Below are 20,111 nucleotides of genomic sequence, written 5' to 3'. Positions count from 1 at the left end.
CAAGGTATGGCAGAACATCATGGCAGAAGAGGAAAGTAGCTCAGGACATGGCCATCAGGAAGCAGAGAGAGGGACAGACAGACAGACAATGCTTACCAGGGACAAAATATTAATCCTATAGGCATACCCTCCAATGACCTACCTCCTCTAGCCACACCCTATCTGCTTACAGAACCATCATTGAGTTTATGTCTATCAAGGGATTAATGCACTGATTTTAAGGTTTTAAGTTTATATTTTACTGAGATCTTTTAAAAAATTTGTTCTTTTTTAGATATGTATTATGACAGTAGAGTGTATTTTGACATATTATACATACATAAAGTATAACTTATTCTAATTCGGATGCTATTCTGGTTGAACTTGATGTGGAGTTACACTGGTATAAAACTTCTTGCATTGTCTCACAAGTGAGGGGACATCTCATCCAAACCATAATAGAGTGACTTTAGACTTATTTGGGTATGGGATTTTATCATATCACTTGTGTACATACAAAAAGATATAAATGACATAAATTGGTTAAAGCCTTTCTAAAATTACTTCACATTGGTTGTAAGTCTTCTGAATCCTCTTTTGACCAAGTCATCATTGTCCATATTTTCCCTATGATATCAAAATCTGTTCTGTCAAGATCATCAATGGTACAACATTTCTTGAGAACTATGGTATGTTCTCCAGGATTTTCTTCCAGCTATTGATATCTAGTCAAGTTTTTATTCTGGTGTTCCCCCCAAAACAATTATTTCCTTTACTAATGAAAAAACTTATTTCTCCTGTTCCTGTTCTGTGCTCCTCTATATACACATAATAATATCTTTCAGTGACAATTAATGGTGTGATTTTCTGAGGACACTCCATGTGGTAATCTAACTCAATGTGTATGCTATGTCTACTCAGTCACTCAGTACTACAGAGGGACATGTGTGCAGGCATTAGAGTTGATGCCTGACTGTACAAGTAGTTGTAAGTCAAGATACTGTTTTCACAATTAAAATGAAAACTATACATCTTGGAATCAAAAAGAAGCCATAGATTTAGTTAATTCTATCTCAACCTTTTCAACTTTTTTTGTGAATCTTTTTTTTTTAAAGGTTTTAAAGCCACTGAGCCACACTCCTAACCCTTTTCTATATTTTATTTAGAGATAAGGTCTTACTATGTCTCGCCAAGTTGCTGAGACTTGGCTTCAAACTCATCCTCCTACCTCAGTCTCCCAAGCCACTAGGATTATAGGCGTGTGCCACCGTGCCCGGCTTTGATGAATTCTTTCTTCTTATTTAGTTTTACAAATTTCAAGGATCAAAGTAAAACTGGCCCCCAGCCCTGTAGAATTAGAAGGGGATAGATAAAAAGTTCCTTATATAGTTAAGCTTTGTAGATGTGACCAATCATCGATTATCTTCTGTAAGGTGTAACCTCTCTCCCTTTCTTAAGATGTAATCAGTATATTGGAAAGTAATAAAATATTTATTATATATATTATATATATACACACACACACACACATATTTATGTGTATATCATACTCAAAGAGGAGGGCCAATTGTGTATATTTTGTATTTGTATAAGGTTTTACTATGTTTCTGCTTTTTTCCCCCCCTAGTCCTTAGTTATTTTTATGATAATTTGAATCTGGAATTTACCCTTTGATTCTGGATATTGGGATATCAGAGGTTCTTTTAAAAATAATTAACTCTACTGCTTACTTTGATTCAATTATTTTCTCTAGGCCTCAAGACCATTCAGCTCAGCAAACAAATACCACTGGAAACAATGTTACCACCTCTTCAGCTCCTAATAGTAATTCAACATCTGGTTCTACAACTAGCAACCCTTTTGGTTTAGGTAAGTGGTGTTAATCATTTTTTGTAGAAATCAAATAACTCCTTTTCCTCCCAGGGTAGCTTTAGATAAATGACAGAATAAAATGTTAAGTAATTTTAACAACAAATTTTAAAAACCTTCTGTAGTTTTCTTCTATAATTGATGGTGTTAAGGAAAAATTGGGAATACAAGTGTATTTGATTAGCTTACATTTGCATTTGATAAGTCGTCAATAAATGACACAGTTCTCTTTCATAATGAAAGATGTAGTGTTTGTATACCTGATCTCTCCACTACATAATTACCTCTTAGGAAGTTTAGCCAGTTGTTGATCATAAGCTGTAATCAATAATTTTTTTCATTTGTAAAATGAAAGAATTAGACTATATTAATTACTTTCTAACTGTCCTGAATGCATAGAAGGACTGTGGCCTGAGAGCAAGCCCAGCAGTTAAGGATCTTTTATATTAGCTAAAACTACTTTTCTTGTATCCGTTTTTTTTTTTTTTTATATTGGAGTTCTGTGAAAAGTAAAAAATATTCTGAAGCTAACAAAAGTTGAAATAGATAGAAGAATGACTTAAAGCCTCTTTCAGTCTTTAAATTGTATGTCTAGTATAGTACCTTGAAATGTCATTGTTTTTATATGCACAATTTTCACATATCAAGATCATAACATACCTTGTATCCTTTCTGTAAGTAGTTTATTAATTCAGTTATACTATGGAAGGATTTTAGAGAATGGCATGAATTTGAATATTCATATTTACTTTTTTTAAAAAAATGTGGCTTTTATTTTAAAAAGGTATTATGCTAAATGTCTCCTTTGATTAAGGCAGGTAAATTTTAGGTGGCAAAATTATTTATTGTTATTTGTTCTTTTCAGTTATACATGACAGTATATTTTGACATATTTGTACGAACATGGAGTAGATGGCAAAATTATTAACATGAACACTAGAGAGATTAGGATATAATTAGTGTTCATACTTATGAAGGATGTTGTTAAGGTAAATTTATGTCATCTTTCCTTACTTCATAGACAAGAATATTGAAGGCTAGAGAGGCTTTTAATTAATTTGTTTGAAGCTACAAAGCTCCGTAATCCCATTAATTCTAGTCTTAATCCTACCCCGGCTTCTTACCTCATTGTCTTTTTTTTGGTCAATTACTCTTTTTTCTTTTCTATATTCAACTTTTCCTTTTGCTGGTTGTTATCTGTAAAGCTGTTGAATCTTACCATCCTCTCTGTAGGTTCCCTTCTCAGCTGTCTTTAGAAAAGGCATTTTCTGTTTTTTTGAGTATATTTTCCCTTCACTAAGTTGACTTTTTTTTGTCCCATCATGTCACTGAAAATTCCTTGATTTTTAAATCAGTCTCTCTCTTTTTTTTTGTAAATGTATTTTTTGTTGTTGTAGTTGGACACAGTACTTTCATTTTATTTATTTATTTTTATGTGGTGCTGAGGATTGAACCTTGCATGACAGGTGAGCACTCTGCTGCTGAGCTACAACTCCTAATGCTTCAAAATCTCTCCTTGAAATCCTTCCTGTAAATCCTAGATATTGTTTTTTCTATAGTTAACTTTCTAATCTGTCCTTTTCTATCTCACTTGTAGGATTCCCCCCCCCTTCGTGGTGTGGGTATTATTTTCCCTGAATTCTGGGAAATTCTTTTATTCTTTCTTCTTTTAGTCTCCCTGAGTGACATTATCTTTTCATCATTATTATATTCTGGTGCTCCTCCACATTTCTACCTCAGTTTAGCTCACTTCTGAACTCATGTCTTATATTCATTTGTTTTTAGTCACCTGATGTTTTAGAAAACAAAGAAATGTGGGGAAGAAAAACAAAACAAACATAACATCTTGCTCTTCAAATGCCTCTTTTCCCAGAGCTGGGGTTGTGTCTCAGCAGTAGGGCACTCACCTAGCAGGTGCGAGGCCCTGGTTTTAATCCTCAGCACCACATAAAAACAAGTAAATAAAATAAATGTATTGTGTCCAACTACAACTAAAAAACAAATATTAAAAAAAAAATTGCCTCTTTTCCCCATGGAGGCTCTTGGTCTGTGTATCCTCCATTATGTAGATATTTCTCATTGTACTCTCTGGATGTAGATCCTTAATTTTTTCATTCATAATGTTTGCTCTGATTCATTTCTATAGTGCTGTTAGAATATCATCTTCGGTGGCTTTTCTGCTTAAAATGTTTCAGTTCTCTTGAAAGATTTTCAAGATATAACCCATGCCTGTCTGCTCCATCCTTATTTATTACCCATTTCAGAAGTTATAGTAGGTTGTCTGGTCTTAATAGATAACCCCAAACACTGTGGCTTATTATAACAAAGTTTAATTTCTTGTTACAAATCTTCCTTGTGTGCTACGGGTTTCTCTCTCTTTCTCTCTCTCTCTCTCCCCCCCTCTCTCCCTCTCTCCTCCCTCCCTCTCCCCCCTCTCTATTTTTAGATGTTCCTGGCTTTCTGTCTCCTTGATTGGCAGCAGCAGTTTAACAAGAATTTATAGTGCATTTTACTTGTTAATTTAAGTTAGGGTTGTGGAAGACAGAAGTATAGTCCTGTGTGGGGTCTCGCCCGCCACTTTCTTTAGCTGGCATCTTCCGGGATGCTTTGATACCAACCAATTCTCGGAAACCAGCTGTGGATGTTCAATGTTCAATTCAGTCTTTTTTCTCATATTTTTTATTGGTGCATTATAGTTGTACATTCAGTTTAGTTTTGACACTGTTTATTAGAAGTTAGTTGTCAGGACTCACATGTTAGACTATCCCCACTTCAAACATGAATTGGAAGTTTCTGGCCACCCTATACTTTTGATGAATCAGCTATAAAACTGGGAGTTCCTTTGTCCAGCGGCCCTCAGTATAGAATTTGCTAGAAGGTCTCTCAGAACTCAGGAAACACTTTACTTGTATCCTTTATGATAAACAAGTAAATATAACTGGAACAGAACAAAGCTTTGAACAGGTAAATAGGGCAAGGTGTGTGGGTATGGAGGGGGGTAGAGGATGAGCAAAAAGCTTCCATACCCTAATTAATACACTGTTCTCCTCTTATCTAGGTGTTCTCACCAACCCTGAAAGATGTTTTTAGAAAGTTTGTGTAGACCTCAGTCTCTCAACTCTATCCTCTTCCCTTCTTGGAAGTCAGTAGGTGGGGCTCAAAGTTATTCTTTGGTCTTTCAGATGACCAGCTCTGTCCTGTGGCTATGAAGGGACCCTATGCTTTTAAGCCTAATTAGCTTTAAAAAATCAAAAAAGTCTATTATGAATTACAAAAGACATCACACCTACCACTCTGAAAATTCTAAGGGTTTTAGGAACTCTGTCAGGAACCAAGGAGAAGGACCAAATACATTTTTTTTAAAAAAATATTTTTTTTAGTTGTTGATAGGCCTTTATTTATTTATATGTGATGCTGAGAATTGAATCTAGTGCCATCAGTATTAGTTTTGGCTAATTTCAGGTATAGAAATAAAATGTCTGTGAGTAATAGGAACTCTGTTTTTGTTTTAAAACTGTTTCTTGGACTATTGAGTCAGATAATATTTTGAATCTTCATATTTTAGCACAGGCATGGTAATGTTAAAATTTCTTATGTGTTTTTTTTCCCTGTTAGGTGGCCTTGGAGGACTTGCAGGTCTGAGTAGCTTAGGTTTGAATACTACCAACTTCTCTGAACTACAGAGCCAAATGCAGCGACAACTTTTGTCTAACCCTGAAATGATGGTCCAGATCATGGAAAATCCCTTCGTCCAGAGCATGCTCTCAAATCCTGATCTAATGAGGCAGTTAATTATGGCGAATCCACAAATGCAGCAGTTGATACAGAGAAATCCAGAAATTAGTCATATGCTGAATAATCCAGATATAATGAGACAAGTATGTAGAAAAATAATTTCAGTTTATTTACCCCAAAAATTATTTGTGTGTGTTTGATGGACCTTTAGTTAATTAATTAATAACTATATAGTGCTGAGATTTGAATCCAGTGCCTCACACATGCTAAGCATGTACTTCACCACTGAGCCACAGCTCTGCTCCCGATGACTATATGAACCCAGGATTTTTATGCTACATTTAAAAGTCACTTATTTTGAGGATTTAAGAAACAAAAGGTTCAGTTCTGGATATGGGCAATTTATTCATAACAAAATGTTTTCTTTTTGATGTTATTTGAATTGTAGCTTACTTTTTGAGGTAAAATCTACCATGAATTATTTAAAATAGTTTTCTGACTTAAAAATTATAATAAATTTGGTGTAAAGCTCAAATTGGCTTTTGTGAATCTGGATTTATACCTCATTCTGTAAAATAAAGTGAGTCTTCTCATGAGTAGAGCAAATGAATTTTGCTTCTGGGATATTAAAAAAAAATAGCTGAAAAAAGTAGAAATAGGGAGTCAGGTGTGGTTGTGCACACCTATAATCATAATGGCCTGAGAGACTGAGGCAGGAGGATCACAAGTTCAAAGCCAATCTCACCAATTTATTTAGGCCCTGTCTCAAAAAAGGGTTGGGGATGTGGCTTAGCAGTTAATAACCCCTGGGTTCAGACCCTTTTACTAAAAAACAAGAACAGAAAAAGAAAGTAAAAACAAGGAACAAAAAGCAAATTGAAGATTGATCATTGTAAAGAGTTGTTTTCCTATTATGCTGATTAAGGTTATCTGGAATCTATCATTTTGTTTTTAAACTAACCTTCCAAGTTCAGTTTGATTACAAGGCACATGTAGTACAGGTGACTCCATTCTGGTTTGGTTTGGTGTACTGGGGCATAGTGGAAGAGGCTAGTCTGAAACAGTAGCTTTCCATAAACTTTAACAGTAGTTAATGGCTAAGGTAATTCTTATGGATTTCAGTCTTTTTTTAAAACATATTTTTTTTTCCTTAGACATTGGAACTTGCCAGGAATCCAGCAATGATGCAGGAAATGATGAGAAATCAGGACCGAGCCTTGAGCAACCTTGAAAGTATTCCTGGGGGATATAATGCTTTGCGGCGCATGTACACGGACATTCAGGAACCTATGCTGAGTGCTGCACAAGAGCAGGTGATCCGCTGGTTCCAAGGCTTAAGTCCCAAAGTAGCTTCTAAAGCAAATATGTGTGTGATTGAGGAATGTGGGGAATGTGATTTCATTAAAAAATAGTTTCTATATCTATTATTTAAAAGCTTATTTCCGATTTTCATGTCTTTTTTTTAAATTACAGTTTGGCGGTAATCCATTTGCTTCCTTAGTGAGCAATACATCCTCAGGTGAAGGTAGTCAACCTTCTCGTACAGAAAATAGAGATCCCTTACCCAATCCATGGGCTCCACAGGCTTCCCAGAGCTCATCAGCTTCTAGTGGCACTACAAACACTGTGAGTGGCACTGCTGGTAGTACTACCAGTGGCACTGCTGGACAAAGTACTACTGGGCCAAATTTGGTGCCTGGAGTAGGAGGTATGTGTGTAACACTTCATGCTTTTTTCATTGTTGTCTTCACCTATAATGGGATTATAAGTATTGCTGTATTATTTGTATGTGGATGATGTATACCTTCTATGAAGTATCTTTCAATGTTGCAGGTTTTGTGGGGTGTTTTAGGGGGGCAGAGAAAGGATTTTTAAGTTGTATACACTTGTGGAGTATAGTATGTTTTGATATATGTATATATTGTGGAGTGATTAAATCAAGCTGATTAGCATCTGTCACTTCATACACTTATGTTTTTTCCTGTGGTGAGAATAAAGTTATTAGCAGTTTCCAAGTATATAGTACATTGTTATTAATTATAGTCATTATGCTATACTGTAGATCTCCAGAACTTACACAGGGAAAGATTTAAACAGAGGAATGATGAAGGAAGTACTATTGTTACTATTTGAATTATGTATTGGAGAAACCAAAAGTTAATGAAGGGAACTTGATTATGAGGTCATTCAAGTAATGCAGAGCAAATAAGATTATTACTGAGAAGGTGACCGAAAAATAAAAGGTAGAAAAACAAGCAGCTCTTTGTTTATTGTCAGAGAAGTAGGGGGAATAAAAGATAAACTACTCTTAAGTTGCTTGACCTCTTTAATTTCTGAAGCTGATCTTGAACTTTCAGTCCTCCTGTTTCAAGAGCGTCCTAGCTCTTGAATCATTGGGTTTATATGCTTGTGCACTGTACCAAGCAAAATGTGTATTTTAGGTGTCTGCGTCTACATATTTCAGTGAATTTGTATAACCAGGTGCCTGCCATTGTGATTAGGACATGAAACATTTCCATCACTCCAGTAAATTTTTTTTTATGCCTTTTTTCTATTTAGTTCTTTTCACCACATCGACAGCCACGGTGGATTAGGTTCCCCTGCTTGTGTCTTATTTACTTTCATATACTTGTTTTGAAATTCATCCATGTTGTTTCTCTAGTTTGTTCCTTTTTGTCAAAAAGTATTCCCTTGCATGGGAATATTACAGTATGTATGACCATTTTGCCTAGCTTCTCTCAACTTTATAAAAGATGAAGAGCAAAAGGAATTAGAATCGAAACTTGGAAAAACCTGGATGGGATAAAAGCAGTATATGGTAGGATCTTGGCAGCAGCCAAATGGAACTATTTTGTGGCCAACAGAGTGGTCTGTGGAGACTTTAAAATTGGGGCATATGTTGAATTGGAGAGGGTGTCACATGATTCATATAAACTAGGGCTCCAGGATAGGCACAATTAGAGGATCTGGGTAGTATGTCCATCTTTGGGAGGAACTAGTCTTGACTCCATCCTTTGGTAATTGCTATTGTTGGGCTTCTTGTTCTTGGTGAATGTTATGCATTGTGCTTTCTTGAGTTTTGCTCTGTTCTCAAACCAGACCTATAGAACTATTAGATGTGTGTCCATTTTTTAGGCCATTTCTTTCTGAAGGCTTGGGTTTAGGTGTTGGTTTATGTAGAACAATGGTTTGAATCTTATAATTGTTTCTCAGTGAACACAATTTGGTTCTTTTGTGAATGCTTCTGGTGCCTATAGGAAGGTCCTTGGAGTCTGACATCTGATAAGCCGTATACATTTCTATGTTCAAGCCCATTGATGACAGCAAACTTTTTTTTCTAAAGGAAACTTTAAATATGTTATGGTCAATCATTTGTGTGCATTGTGGTAGAAAGGGCTATTGAAGATTTCCAGAGGCAGTTTTGTGTCTTCACATGCTCATAAGAGTGCTGAGAAAAGTGGATGGTAGTATCATTTCAATAGTAGATAAACTGAAGTGCAGAGGGAACACATAATTATCTGTGTTGTTATTCCTAGAGCACGTTTCTTCGATTTAATCTGGTTTTGTTTTCTAGATCAATCTTTTCCAGTCTTGACAGGTACTGTACCCATATTTGATAAAAATTAGATTTTCAGGTCTTAACCCCAGACCTTGTGGGGCATATAATTTTTCAGGGATGGGAAGGTTTTAAGATCTGTGTTTGTGTAAAGGTTCTAGAGATTGTGATGTATGAGTGGATAAGGGATTTACTTTTCCACTTTTCTATAGGTTAGACTCAATAAATGGATGCCTTTTAAAGACTATTCATATGGGCTGGGGCTGTAGCTCAGTGGCAGAGAACTTGCTTAGTATGCATGAGGCACTGGGTTCAATCCTCATCACCGCAGAAAAATAAATAAATAGGGGCTAGGGTTGTGGCTCAGTGGTAAAATGCTCGCCTAGCAAGTGAGAGGTGCTGGGTTCCATCCTCAGTATCACATAAAATTAAATAAATAAAATAAAGGTATTGTGTCCAATTGCAACTAAAAAATAAAGATATTGTGTCCATCTGCAACTAAAAAAATTAAATAAATAAAAAATAGAATAAAGGCATTCTGTCCATCTACAACTACAAGAAAACAAAAACAAAACCAAAAAAAACCATCCATATAGTTAAAATTCAGATGTTAGTGTTTTCCGTGAATTTGGTCTGTGATCATTAGTCACAGTGACAGGATTAGTCCTTTAGTAGCTTTGTGTTACTGTATTGTGTACCTGAGATAGATCAACTTAAAAGAAGGAAGATTTATTTTGGGTTATGGTTTCAGAGGTTTCTCTCCATGGTCACTTGGCCCATTGCATTTGGTCCTATGGAGAGGTAGTACATTATGGCAGGAAGGAGTGACAAAGGAAGCTGATCACTTTATGGCAGCTGGAGAGCAAAAGAAGAAAGAAAGAGTAGAGACTAGGGTCTAATGTCCCCTTCAAGTGCACACCCTCAGTGATCTTTCCTCTGGCCTCACCTTTTAAAGTTTTTGCCACCTCTCCTAGCACCATAGGCTGGGAACTAATCCTCTAAGACATAGGCTTTTGGGGGTACTTCTCTTAACTGTATACTTGGCATATAAATAGAAGAAATGGAAGTATAGTAGCACTTCCCTTATATGAGCAGACCTAGATATATTTTAAAAAATACTTTTGTTTTGGCAGAGGAAGTGGAAAAATGATATTCTAGGTGAGGAACATTTTAAAAACTCATTGCTGAGGGAAGAATCAGAATGAGGAGAGTAATTGATGATCCCAGTGGTATATGTTCTTTTATAGAACCCAGTGGATATCCTGGGGTTTCTGGATAATAGTATAGGTTTTATAAAAATTCAAGTACAACTTTGTGTGTGTGTGTGTGTGTGTGTGTGTGTGTGTGTGTGTGTGTGTGTTGATCCTGGGATTGAACCATGGATGCTGAACTACATCCTCATCCCTTATTTTGAGTCTGGTCTCACTAAGTTGCCAGGCCTCAAATTAGCTATCCTCCTGCCTCAGCCTCCCGAATAGCTGGGATTACAGGCATGAGCCACTGTGCCTGGCTTTAAGTAATACTATTTTTATTTTTTTAAATTTCTTTTTTAGTTATTAGTAGACCTTATGTATTTATTTATCTACCTATTTATTTATTTATATGTGGTGTTGAGAATTGAACCCAGTGCCTCACACATGCCAGACAAGTGCTCTATCACTGAGCCGCAACTCTAGCCCAGTAACCATTTTTAAATCAAGAAAAAGAAAGAATCCTGTATTCTGCTTACTTATTTAATTCTTATTACCAGTTCTTTTGAGAGAGATGCTTTGTTCCTACTTTAAATGCTATGTGGAACAATCAGAACAAAGATTTAATCAAATATCCTGACCAGTAGGCTGTTAGTTTTTAATAGCAGGGTGTTGACATACAAAAAATCAGTTTTGCAACTTTTACTGAGGTTTTTAATTTAATGACTTAGTGCTCTAACATTTTATGATGGTGTTCCCATCAAATTAAAATAAATAAGAAAAATGAGTTTATTCTGCCAGCCTGTCCAGTTGTCAGCATGTAGATCACTATTATGATTCTAACTCAACTCTTTAAATTTTGACATGTGTATTATATGTATGAATGCATATATGCATGTAACAGTCAAAATTCTTGACTTTTTCCTATAAAAATTTAATAGTGTAGAAAGTGAAGAACTAGCAAACTTTTCATGTAAAGGCTCAGATAATACTTGAGGTTTTGCATGCCAAGAGGCAAAAATTAAGACTATTACATCATGGAAGAACAAAATTCCACAGATTTTTTTTTATTGGTGCAAATAAAAATATAGAAATAATTAAGTACAGTGTTTTTCTCATACATATCTCCTAATGAGAGGAATGAACTTTTAGAGGATACCATTTTGTTTAATTGGGGTTCACAGTGTTATTTTTTTTTTAACCAAAATTGTAAATGTTCACCAGTTAATACTGACAGGTAATGAGATTTTTATTTCATTTAAAATATGAGTTTATTTCAAAATTATGATTTTAATAGCATATTTATCAGTTGGGAAAGGCATGTGTAGAATTTTGCTAGATTCTTTGACTTTAGCATGCCATTGCATTGTAGATTAATCACTTCAAATTTAAAGTAGTATTTCCTCAATCACACAGTTCAGTGAATTTTAAAATGTGAAAGTTCCTTTACACTTGGGTTGGAGCTGAAAGTGCTACTGGTTATATGAACTCAAAAATAAGTCTGCAAATTTGTGGGAAGGGAGATCTTGTTGCAGTTTTTTTTTTATATACTTTTAATTAATTTATTTTTTAATGTGGTGCTGAGAATCAAACCCAGCGCCTCACGCATGCTAGGCAAGCGCTTTACCTCTGAGCCACAACCCCACCTCCTTGTTGCAGTTTTTGTTAGCACACACACAAAAAAACCAGTTTGACTTTCCTTGTGATTCAAACAGTTTTAGGTGTCAGAATGACTTGACTGCAGTGTGAGTTTCACATGTAAATGATAAATTACCAACTCTCTAGAAAAAAACTAATTTTTAAAGTTTCTAAATGTTTAATGATGTTGGTTTTGTTGTGGTTCTCATTTAAAAAAATTTTAATCTGAGTCATGAAACTTTATCTCTGTGAAGCCACTGTATTTGGGCATGTAAGGATATTGAACTATTTCTAATAAAAATTTATGGGATTGACTATTAAGTTTATAAGAGTAAATGGTGTTCATCATGGATACTCCATCTAGTTCAGTAACATCACAGACTAAAATATTTTGCAGATTATCTGCTGGTGAATAAAATAATGAATAACCATAGTTGTTAACTACCTTGTTATTTTTATAAGCTTTGTAGATTGATCCAACTCAACCCTTATATGTATTTTTATCACCATCTTACATCTACTTCAGATTGTTCCAAAGTGCTAATATTTTGTCAGCTTTGAAAATAGTCTCACTTCAGTTGTTCCATGCAGATTTTTTATATGAAACCAAATTTTCAGTCACTTCAGACTTGGCATTGACTTCTCAAGTACAATAGATCTAAGTAATATCAGTAACATCTGTTGACTCATCAGTAACCATGGAATATCACTCGGAATCATTTATGTTGTTTTAAATTGCATATTGTTGTTGTGCTCAATGTCTTTAACTCTTTGAGAAAAGACTGTTCTCCCAGAAGGTCAGTAGACTTTAAAGTTAAGATTTATTTGGCTGCTACAATTAAAATTTAATTAAGTTTGCTAATTAATCACTGTTGGTAGATGACTTTCCTTAATTGGCTAATAAATAAGCCACTTGGAAACTTAGCTCTGGTTCCAGCCTTATTTTCATGAGGAAATTAAGCTGTGATAAGATATTTAAATTTTGATATTTTTCCTCACCATTGCTTTCTTGTGAGTAGGGAATATTGTGATTAGTGCTTAGTGTGGCAATCTCTGTGTATGTTGTAGTCTTCAGTGTCATTTCATAATAAACACAGTGTTTTGCCGTCTCATTTATACTCCACCCCCCGCACCCCGCTTATTTTCTTTTGATATGATTGGTATGCCCTGGTAGTAAAAAAAAAAAAGATGCTACAGCAATTTCATGTGACATGAATTATAACTGACTGACTCTTGTTTGTGGCACACTGAGCAGCAATATGAAGCAGTGATAGTGCTATACTCTGTTGCAAGTATTCCAACTCTGCTTTTGTAGTACAAAAGTGTGCCCATAGATAATAAACAAGTCAGCATGACTGTTCCAATAAAATAGGATTTACAGACAGTAAAATTTGAATTTCAGATACTTTTCACATGTCACAAAATATTTAAATTCATTAGATCCCCCCCCCCCCAACCCCCCAACCATTTGAAAATGTAAAAACAGTTTTTACCTTATGGGTTATACAAAAATAGGTTGTGTGCCAAATTTGCTGTGCAGGCTGTAGTTTGCCAACCTTATAATACTTCTTGGATTCTAGGATATGGAAAAACTAAGTTGATGCTTCCAACTTGAAAATAGGAAAAACAAATTATTATAAACAGTATTATATAAACTAGAAAGTCAAAGGGAAGAGTCAAGTGTATTATGCCTGATAAAAGTACATTAGATGGAATAACGGAAAATGACAAAGCTAATGAGTTAACATAATAAGTTTTAGAATATTGGGTGATAAACTGTTAGATCACTCAGGGGAAATTCTCAGGGAGTTAGAAATAAAACACAGACACACAATGTACCTTTAAACCAAGCTCTGGGATGGCTCCTCTGCCCTCTATCTCAGGCTCCCTAAGCTAGGAAGCGAGGATCTACAATAGAGGCTAGCCAGAGCTAGCGAGCATGCTTTGGAGTGGGCTTTTATTGGGGAACTCTAAATTCTGGGGAAAATCCTGTCCAATGAAGGTCAAGGGGGGCGGGGTTGCAAAGACAGGTGAGGTGATTAGGTTCCTGGGGTTGTGGAGAGACACCCCTCTACAGGAAGACACTGTTACTGGAACCCTAGAAGGGCCAGGCAGTCTAGCAGCATGGCTGTTGCCTGATGCCTCATCACCCAGCAGGGGGAGTTAACTCAGTTGGGGCGAGGTTGGTCTCCCACAAATATCTTTGAGTTTGAGTGTATATAGCAGCAATTGAAAGTCAGGGGCGGGTTACAAGTTAAACAAATTAATTAGTTTTCAAAGAAAAATTGTCTAAATAGTAGAGTTATCGCATTGAATTCACAGAAATTCAACTGTAGCTCTCAGTCAAAAAGAGAAGAAAAGTAAGAATAATTATAACAAGCATTTTATACATTAACTAATTTGTCACAACCACCCTATAAAGTAAACAGTATTTTCTCTATTTTACAAATGGGGAAACAGAAATATGAAGAAGTTACTGTCCAAGATTGCATAGTGTTAGGTTGGATTTGAATCTAGATAATCTGGCTTGAAATAACTGCTCTTTAGTTACTGGCTCAAATAACATCTCTTAAATGTTAAATATGCCTGCTGTTTCACTCAGTGAAATGTGCCACTTCCCAAAGAAAATGGAATTGAGGCTTCTTTTTTCAATATATGAGCACATTGAGTGCCTAATAGGATTCTTAATTAAGTGATCTTCTGCAACCCTGGAGGAAAACTTAATCCAGACTTTTTAATTTATGGTAGTTTTCAACAGTAATTTGACCATACCTAATTTTTGCCTGAAATTGACTTTAGAAACTAGCTCTGCTTAGATAAGGAATTTATTATAAATGCAACCAGAATCTTAAAATCACAAGTCCTCTTTTACTGGTATATGTTGGTCATGTATTTTTGGAAATCTTAGTTTTAAAATTCTTTCTTAGTTTAGTAGGTACATATGAGGTACATAGTAGTCCCCACTTACCTGAGAGGCATACATTGCAAGACTCCCAGTAGATACCTAAAACTGCAGATTACCAGTTCCTATGTGCTGTTTTTTTCCCCCTAAACATATGTACACAAATTTAATGCCTTTCCCATCTACTAAGCACTTAACATGAACTGTGACCATAATTTTTGCAGTCAAACTTCTGTATTCTGAGGGGCAACCACAAAACTGGCCTGAATTACTTTTTCCTTTACAATTTTACAGGATTTGTTTCTTACTGTAAATCTTAGTAGCCTCATCATATTTTTTTCTCCTTTTAATAAGCTTTCACCTTTTCATTTAAAGGAAACATACTTAATGGCATCTCTGAATTTCCAGCAACACAACTCTTGTGCTTTGAAATCATTATTGAGAAAAATAAGGGTTACTTTGAACACACAAGCATTGTAGCACTTCGATGTTTAACTACTAAGTGACAGAGTGGATGGGTAACAGATACAATATGGATGTACTTGACAAAAAGGGGTGGAGCAGGACAGCATGAGATTTCATCATGATAACTTAAAACAGTTTGCAGCTTAAAACTTACGGGTTGTTTATTTCTGAAATTTTCCACTTAATATTTTGGATCTGTGTAAAGTGAATCTGTTAAGGAAGAACTCCTGTGTACAGCTGCAGTCGCTAAAATTTAAGCACAGGGTATAGTATATTTTAATGCTTTAATTTTGTTTATGTAAGTTTTTCTTAATAAAATGTCTTTTTTTTTTTTTTAAACCTTCAGCTAGTATGTTCAACACACCAGGAATGCAGAGCTTATTGCAACAAATAACTGAAAACCCACAGCTTATGCAAAACATGTTGTCTGCTCCCTACATGAGAAGCATGATGCAGTCACTAAGCCAGAATCCAGATCTTGCTGCTCAGGTGAGTTTTTAAATTGTACTGAAAATAACTTCAGGGTAAACAAAAGTAACTTAATCTAGTACTTTTGATTTTGGCATATTTGTGTTGTGTGTGCTAGCTTATTGACACATTAGAAATGTAGGTAAACTCCAACTTTTTGGATAGTTTTTTTTGTGTGTGTGCCAAATTAATATTTCATATAATTGAAACAGTTCCATCTCTGCCTCATTGAATAGAAAGTCTGCCATTCATTCACTAGAAAGATGTGTAGGCTTACCTTATGTATGTTGAGTTAGGAAATGAGTATAAAATGTTTTGGATTTACCCTCTCAAAGGTATACTCTTCTGTGAAATATGAACCTTTTAAAAGCTATTAAGAATAGTATCAATACAGTTGAAAGACTTTTATGTATTAGACTGCCCAGATTGAAATAGCCATGCTAAACATGGCACTTGTGGAACAACTAAAATATTTTATTAAAAGCAGAGAGGAATTAATGAGAACACTGTCCCCCACATCTCCTAAATTGGTACACAGGTCTTTTGTTGAATTATTTGTTTTCCAGTTTGTTTTTCTGAAGAGACCAAAATTAAGAAAAATAGTGGATCTCAGCACTGGCTAAACTATTCAGGATCATTTGGATCATCAGTTCTTCTTTTAAAAAAAAAAATGCTGATGCTAATCTTGGTGTTCTCTAATGGTTTTACATCTTTCAGGTCTTAAAGAAGAACAGGATCAGTTCTTCTTTTAAAAAAATGCTGATGCTTCAGTTCCCATCCTTAGAAATTTTGACAGAATTAGATTGCATCTTTCCTCCTCCTTTTTTTAACCTTCTTGAGTCCTCTGTTTGTGATATACTGCCAGATTTGGTGACACTGAACCATGAAGAATGTGAAATGAGCCTTGCTTATCTGTAATTTATGTTTGCTGTTTATTAAAAATGCCCATTTTTTTTTTACATTCTTACTATCATGTATATCTAAAAAGGACAAATTAAAAAAAAAAAAAAAGGCTTTTGAAACCAGATATGGTGGTGCATGCCTGTAATCCCAGAACTTGGGAGACTGAGACAGGAGGATCACAAGTTCATGCCTGGCCTGGGCAACATAGTGAAATCCTGCCTCAAAATAAAAAATGAAAAAGACAGGATGTAGCTCAGTTATAGAGTACCTCAGGGTTCAATCCCCAGTAACAAAAAAGAAAGGTGAGGGCAGGCGGGGAGGGGGGGACACTTTTATAGAATCCTAGGAATTTTAAACACTTTTCTTTATTTTAATTTTAAAAAAACTTCATCTCTTAATTTTAAACTCTAGATCTCTATTAATAGGAGTATATAGTATATGTCTTTGCAGTATAATACATTCTGCCATTAAAAATTTTGTGTAATTGGAAATATATACCAATTTTTAAAGAATTTTTATTTTAAAAAATTTGCATACAAATGGCTAATGAACAACACTGGATGTGCATCTTTTTTTTGGAATTTGACCTTAAAAATCTCATTCCTAGCTGTTATAACCATAATTTTGTATTTATAAAGGACTTGAGTACTTTGTTTTACTCTAAAGTAAATGGTTGACAAAGAATAGCTAGGAATGGATGCCTTTTACTATAGACAGTTGAGAAATATTTACAATGCACTCTGGTTTATCAGAAGATTAACATTTGTAGTTTCTATATTCACTTTTGATTTTTTAAATATTCAAAAAGCAATCTTACAAGTATAAAAACTGTACTAACTGTGATATAAAGTCAGGTAAATTAGGAGAAATTTCCTAATCAAATGAAATGATTTTCTGAGAAAGAATTAAAATGGCATGCTTTTTTCTAGATTAGTTTAGATGACATAAATCTCAAAAAGTAAATGTGGTAATCTCATTAATATGTTCATAATAAAGAAGTATCTGACTGAAGCAATAAAGAAGCAGGTTTGTTGACCTCAAGTAGGTATTATTGTATTTTCTGTGAACTTATTGATCACCTTGAAATGAATACTTTATGTCCATAAATCATTGTCGTATTCCTTCATTGATTATTGTGTTGAAATTAAATGATCCATTTTGCAATAATGGATGAATTAGAAGAGAGAGGGGAATTCTCTTTACTTCTATCATTTACATATAATTGCTCTTCGGTATGGTTAGCTACACTAGAGAAAAAGGATCATTTCCTCCCTAGGTTTTGGACAGGTAAATAGACTATCAGTAAATCATTGTTAGTTGACGTCACACTTTATACAAAATGATGTTAAATTTGTCTTTTTCAAAACTATACTAATTTATTAGTTCCTGCTTTTGCTGTTAGTGAATTGTAATATTAAGTTTCAGGTATCCCACATCATGTTAATATTGGCCCTGACTCAAAATTCTTAACCTCTGTTGAAGGTTAGGAGATAATGCCACTTTTATTTTCTCTGGTGGTAGTGAGGTAAAATCCAGATACTAATCTTGGTGTTCTCTAATGGATTTACATCTTTCAGGTCTTAAAGCATTTTAACAGTTTTCCCAGAGGACTGTTGGTGCTAGTTTTGGCTGATTTTCACCTAGCAGCTCCATTTCTCTGGCAAGTTGGTTGCTGTTTTGTGGTGTTATTTTTCCAGACATAATATTAACTGTTTTGTAGTAGACAGGTAGAAATAGTGGTTCCAGATCTGGATTTTTCTCTGTGTTTAACCACTTGTGCATCGCGGTTTCTAAGCAAGCCATGTATAGTATTGATGTTTATGTTTATTCTATCAGTGTAGCAGAAAATGTATCCTCTTGACAGCCAGTTACTCCCATTTTTCTTTCTGAAGCAAAAATTCACCTTTTCTTAAGGGAAAGCCTAAGAAAATGATTGCTTATAGTTTTTAGAACACTGCATGTCATTATAATAACCACCATTCTTATTGAGAGAGATGATGCTGTGTCCCCTTCTCCCCCAGGTCCTTGTTGTGGACAGTATTTTCCCTTCTTTTTTATTTATGTTCTACCTTCCTTTCTTTTAAATGCCAGCTTAGGCACTTAGGGGAAGATAGAATATTAAACAAGGTACATTACTTGTTTCAGATATTTCCAGTTAAAATTGTTTGAACACTTGCCCCATAGATGATGCTGAATAATCCCCTATTTGCTGGAAATCCTCAGCTTCAAGAGCAAATGAGACAACAACTCCCAACTTTCCTCCAACAAGTGAGTAAGAAAAGATGCTAGCTATCTTCGGTAATGATTTGCTTGAAAAAGTTTGTTGATGAACATTTTCCTTGCTCTTCTTTGGCTGATAGCAAAATATAGAATAGAATATGATAATCCTGCCAATTCGTAGAGAATTCAGCTTGATCCTACCTGAGCCCCATTTTACTGCTGACCTTTTGCTTATGTTTCTTTAATGTTAATTTTGAGGAAAGAGCTACATTTTTTTCCCCTTCGCTTTTGAGGATTTAGGATTTTGAGTGCTTTGTTAATACCACAAATCATTTCCTTTCACTTTACTAACTTTGAAGTGCTGCTCTGTGTCATATGATATACTTTATGGTTTTAATCTCAAGTCACAGGAAAAGCTACCCTATTCTGTTGTATAGATTGGATTCTTTGTAATGTTTAATTTCTTGTAAATTAGTAGAAAGCCTGTTTTCTAAGGGCTAAATCTCATTTCCTCAAACCTGGAATTTTGTAAAATTAAAATTGTAAGTGTTGCCATATAAAGAAGGTTTTATTATTAAAAAGGTACTGAGATTGCCATGGTATTTTATTATTTAAAAAGATAATTGAAAAGTCAGTTTTGGTGTTTTGAAACTGGTAGTTCTAGGGCTTTATTTATTATGAAAATGATTCTCAGGCCTGTCATTCCTTACGAGGTTAGTTAGTGTTCTTGATCTATTGTAATGATGTAAGCCTATTTTTTGGTCAGGTGGTGAATATCTGGAGGTGGAAAAGCTGAATTCAGGATACAAGTATTAACTTGAGTTTGGGAATTATTGTTTTAGAGTGTACATTATTGCTAAATTGTTACATTAGCAACAGATACCACTTGGTCAGGAGGAATGAGTGGCTTTCACCATATTACCATGTTGTGCATTTGGAGGCCCTCTCTTAGAAATAATAAATTTTTCTTCTGTTGGAGAAGGGGAATAGTTGTGGCTTCCAGAGTCACTCCTGATTGTCTTCCATTATGCAAATGTCTTTCATGATGAACTTGGGAGGAAGTCAAATAATGATTTGCATACTAGATTTGCTGTCAAAGAGGAGGACTTGTGTTTTGTTTGGGGGAAAGAAATTATGTATTATCATATTCTGGGAGTAAGGTTTTAGATTTTTCTCAAGAAACACA

General features: G+C 34.9%; 1 protein-coding gene across 1 annotated transcript in view; it reads left to right on the top strand.

Annotated features, from left to right (window-relative positions):
* Positions 1 to 20,111, top strand: part of Ubqln1 (ubiquilin 1) — a 44,311-nt gene that overhangs the window by 19,247 nt on the left and 4,953 nt on the right. The window contains exons 3-8 of the mRNA XM_076846094.2: positions 1,733 to 1,848; positions 5,464 to 5,726; positions 6,738 to 6,896; positions 7,057 to 7,291; positions 15,681 to 15,823; positions 18,890 to 18,973. Of these exons, the coding sequence (XP_076702209.1) occupies positions 1,733 to 1,848; positions 5,464 to 5,726; positions 6,738 to 6,896; positions 7,057 to 7,291; positions 15,681 to 15,823; positions 18,890 to 18,973 (1,000 nt within the window). The remainder of the gene's footprint in view (positions 1 to 1,732; positions 1,849 to 5,463; positions 5,727 to 6,737; positions 6,897 to 7,056; positions 7,292 to 15,680; positions 15,824 to 18,889; positions 18,974 to 20,111) is intronic.

Source organism: Callospermophilus lateralis, chromosome 2 (genome assembly GCF_048772815.1).
Source record: "Callospermophilus lateralis isolate mCalLat2 chromosome 2, mCalLat2.hap1, whole genome shotgun sequence".
In the NCBI taxonomy this organism is placed as follows: domain Eukaryota; kingdom Metazoa; phylum Chordata; class Mammalia; order Rodentia; family Sciuridae; genus Callospermophilus; species Callospermophilus lateralis.
Note: the sequence above shows the minus strand (reverse complement) of the source record. Positions and strands in the feature narration are given on the sequence as shown.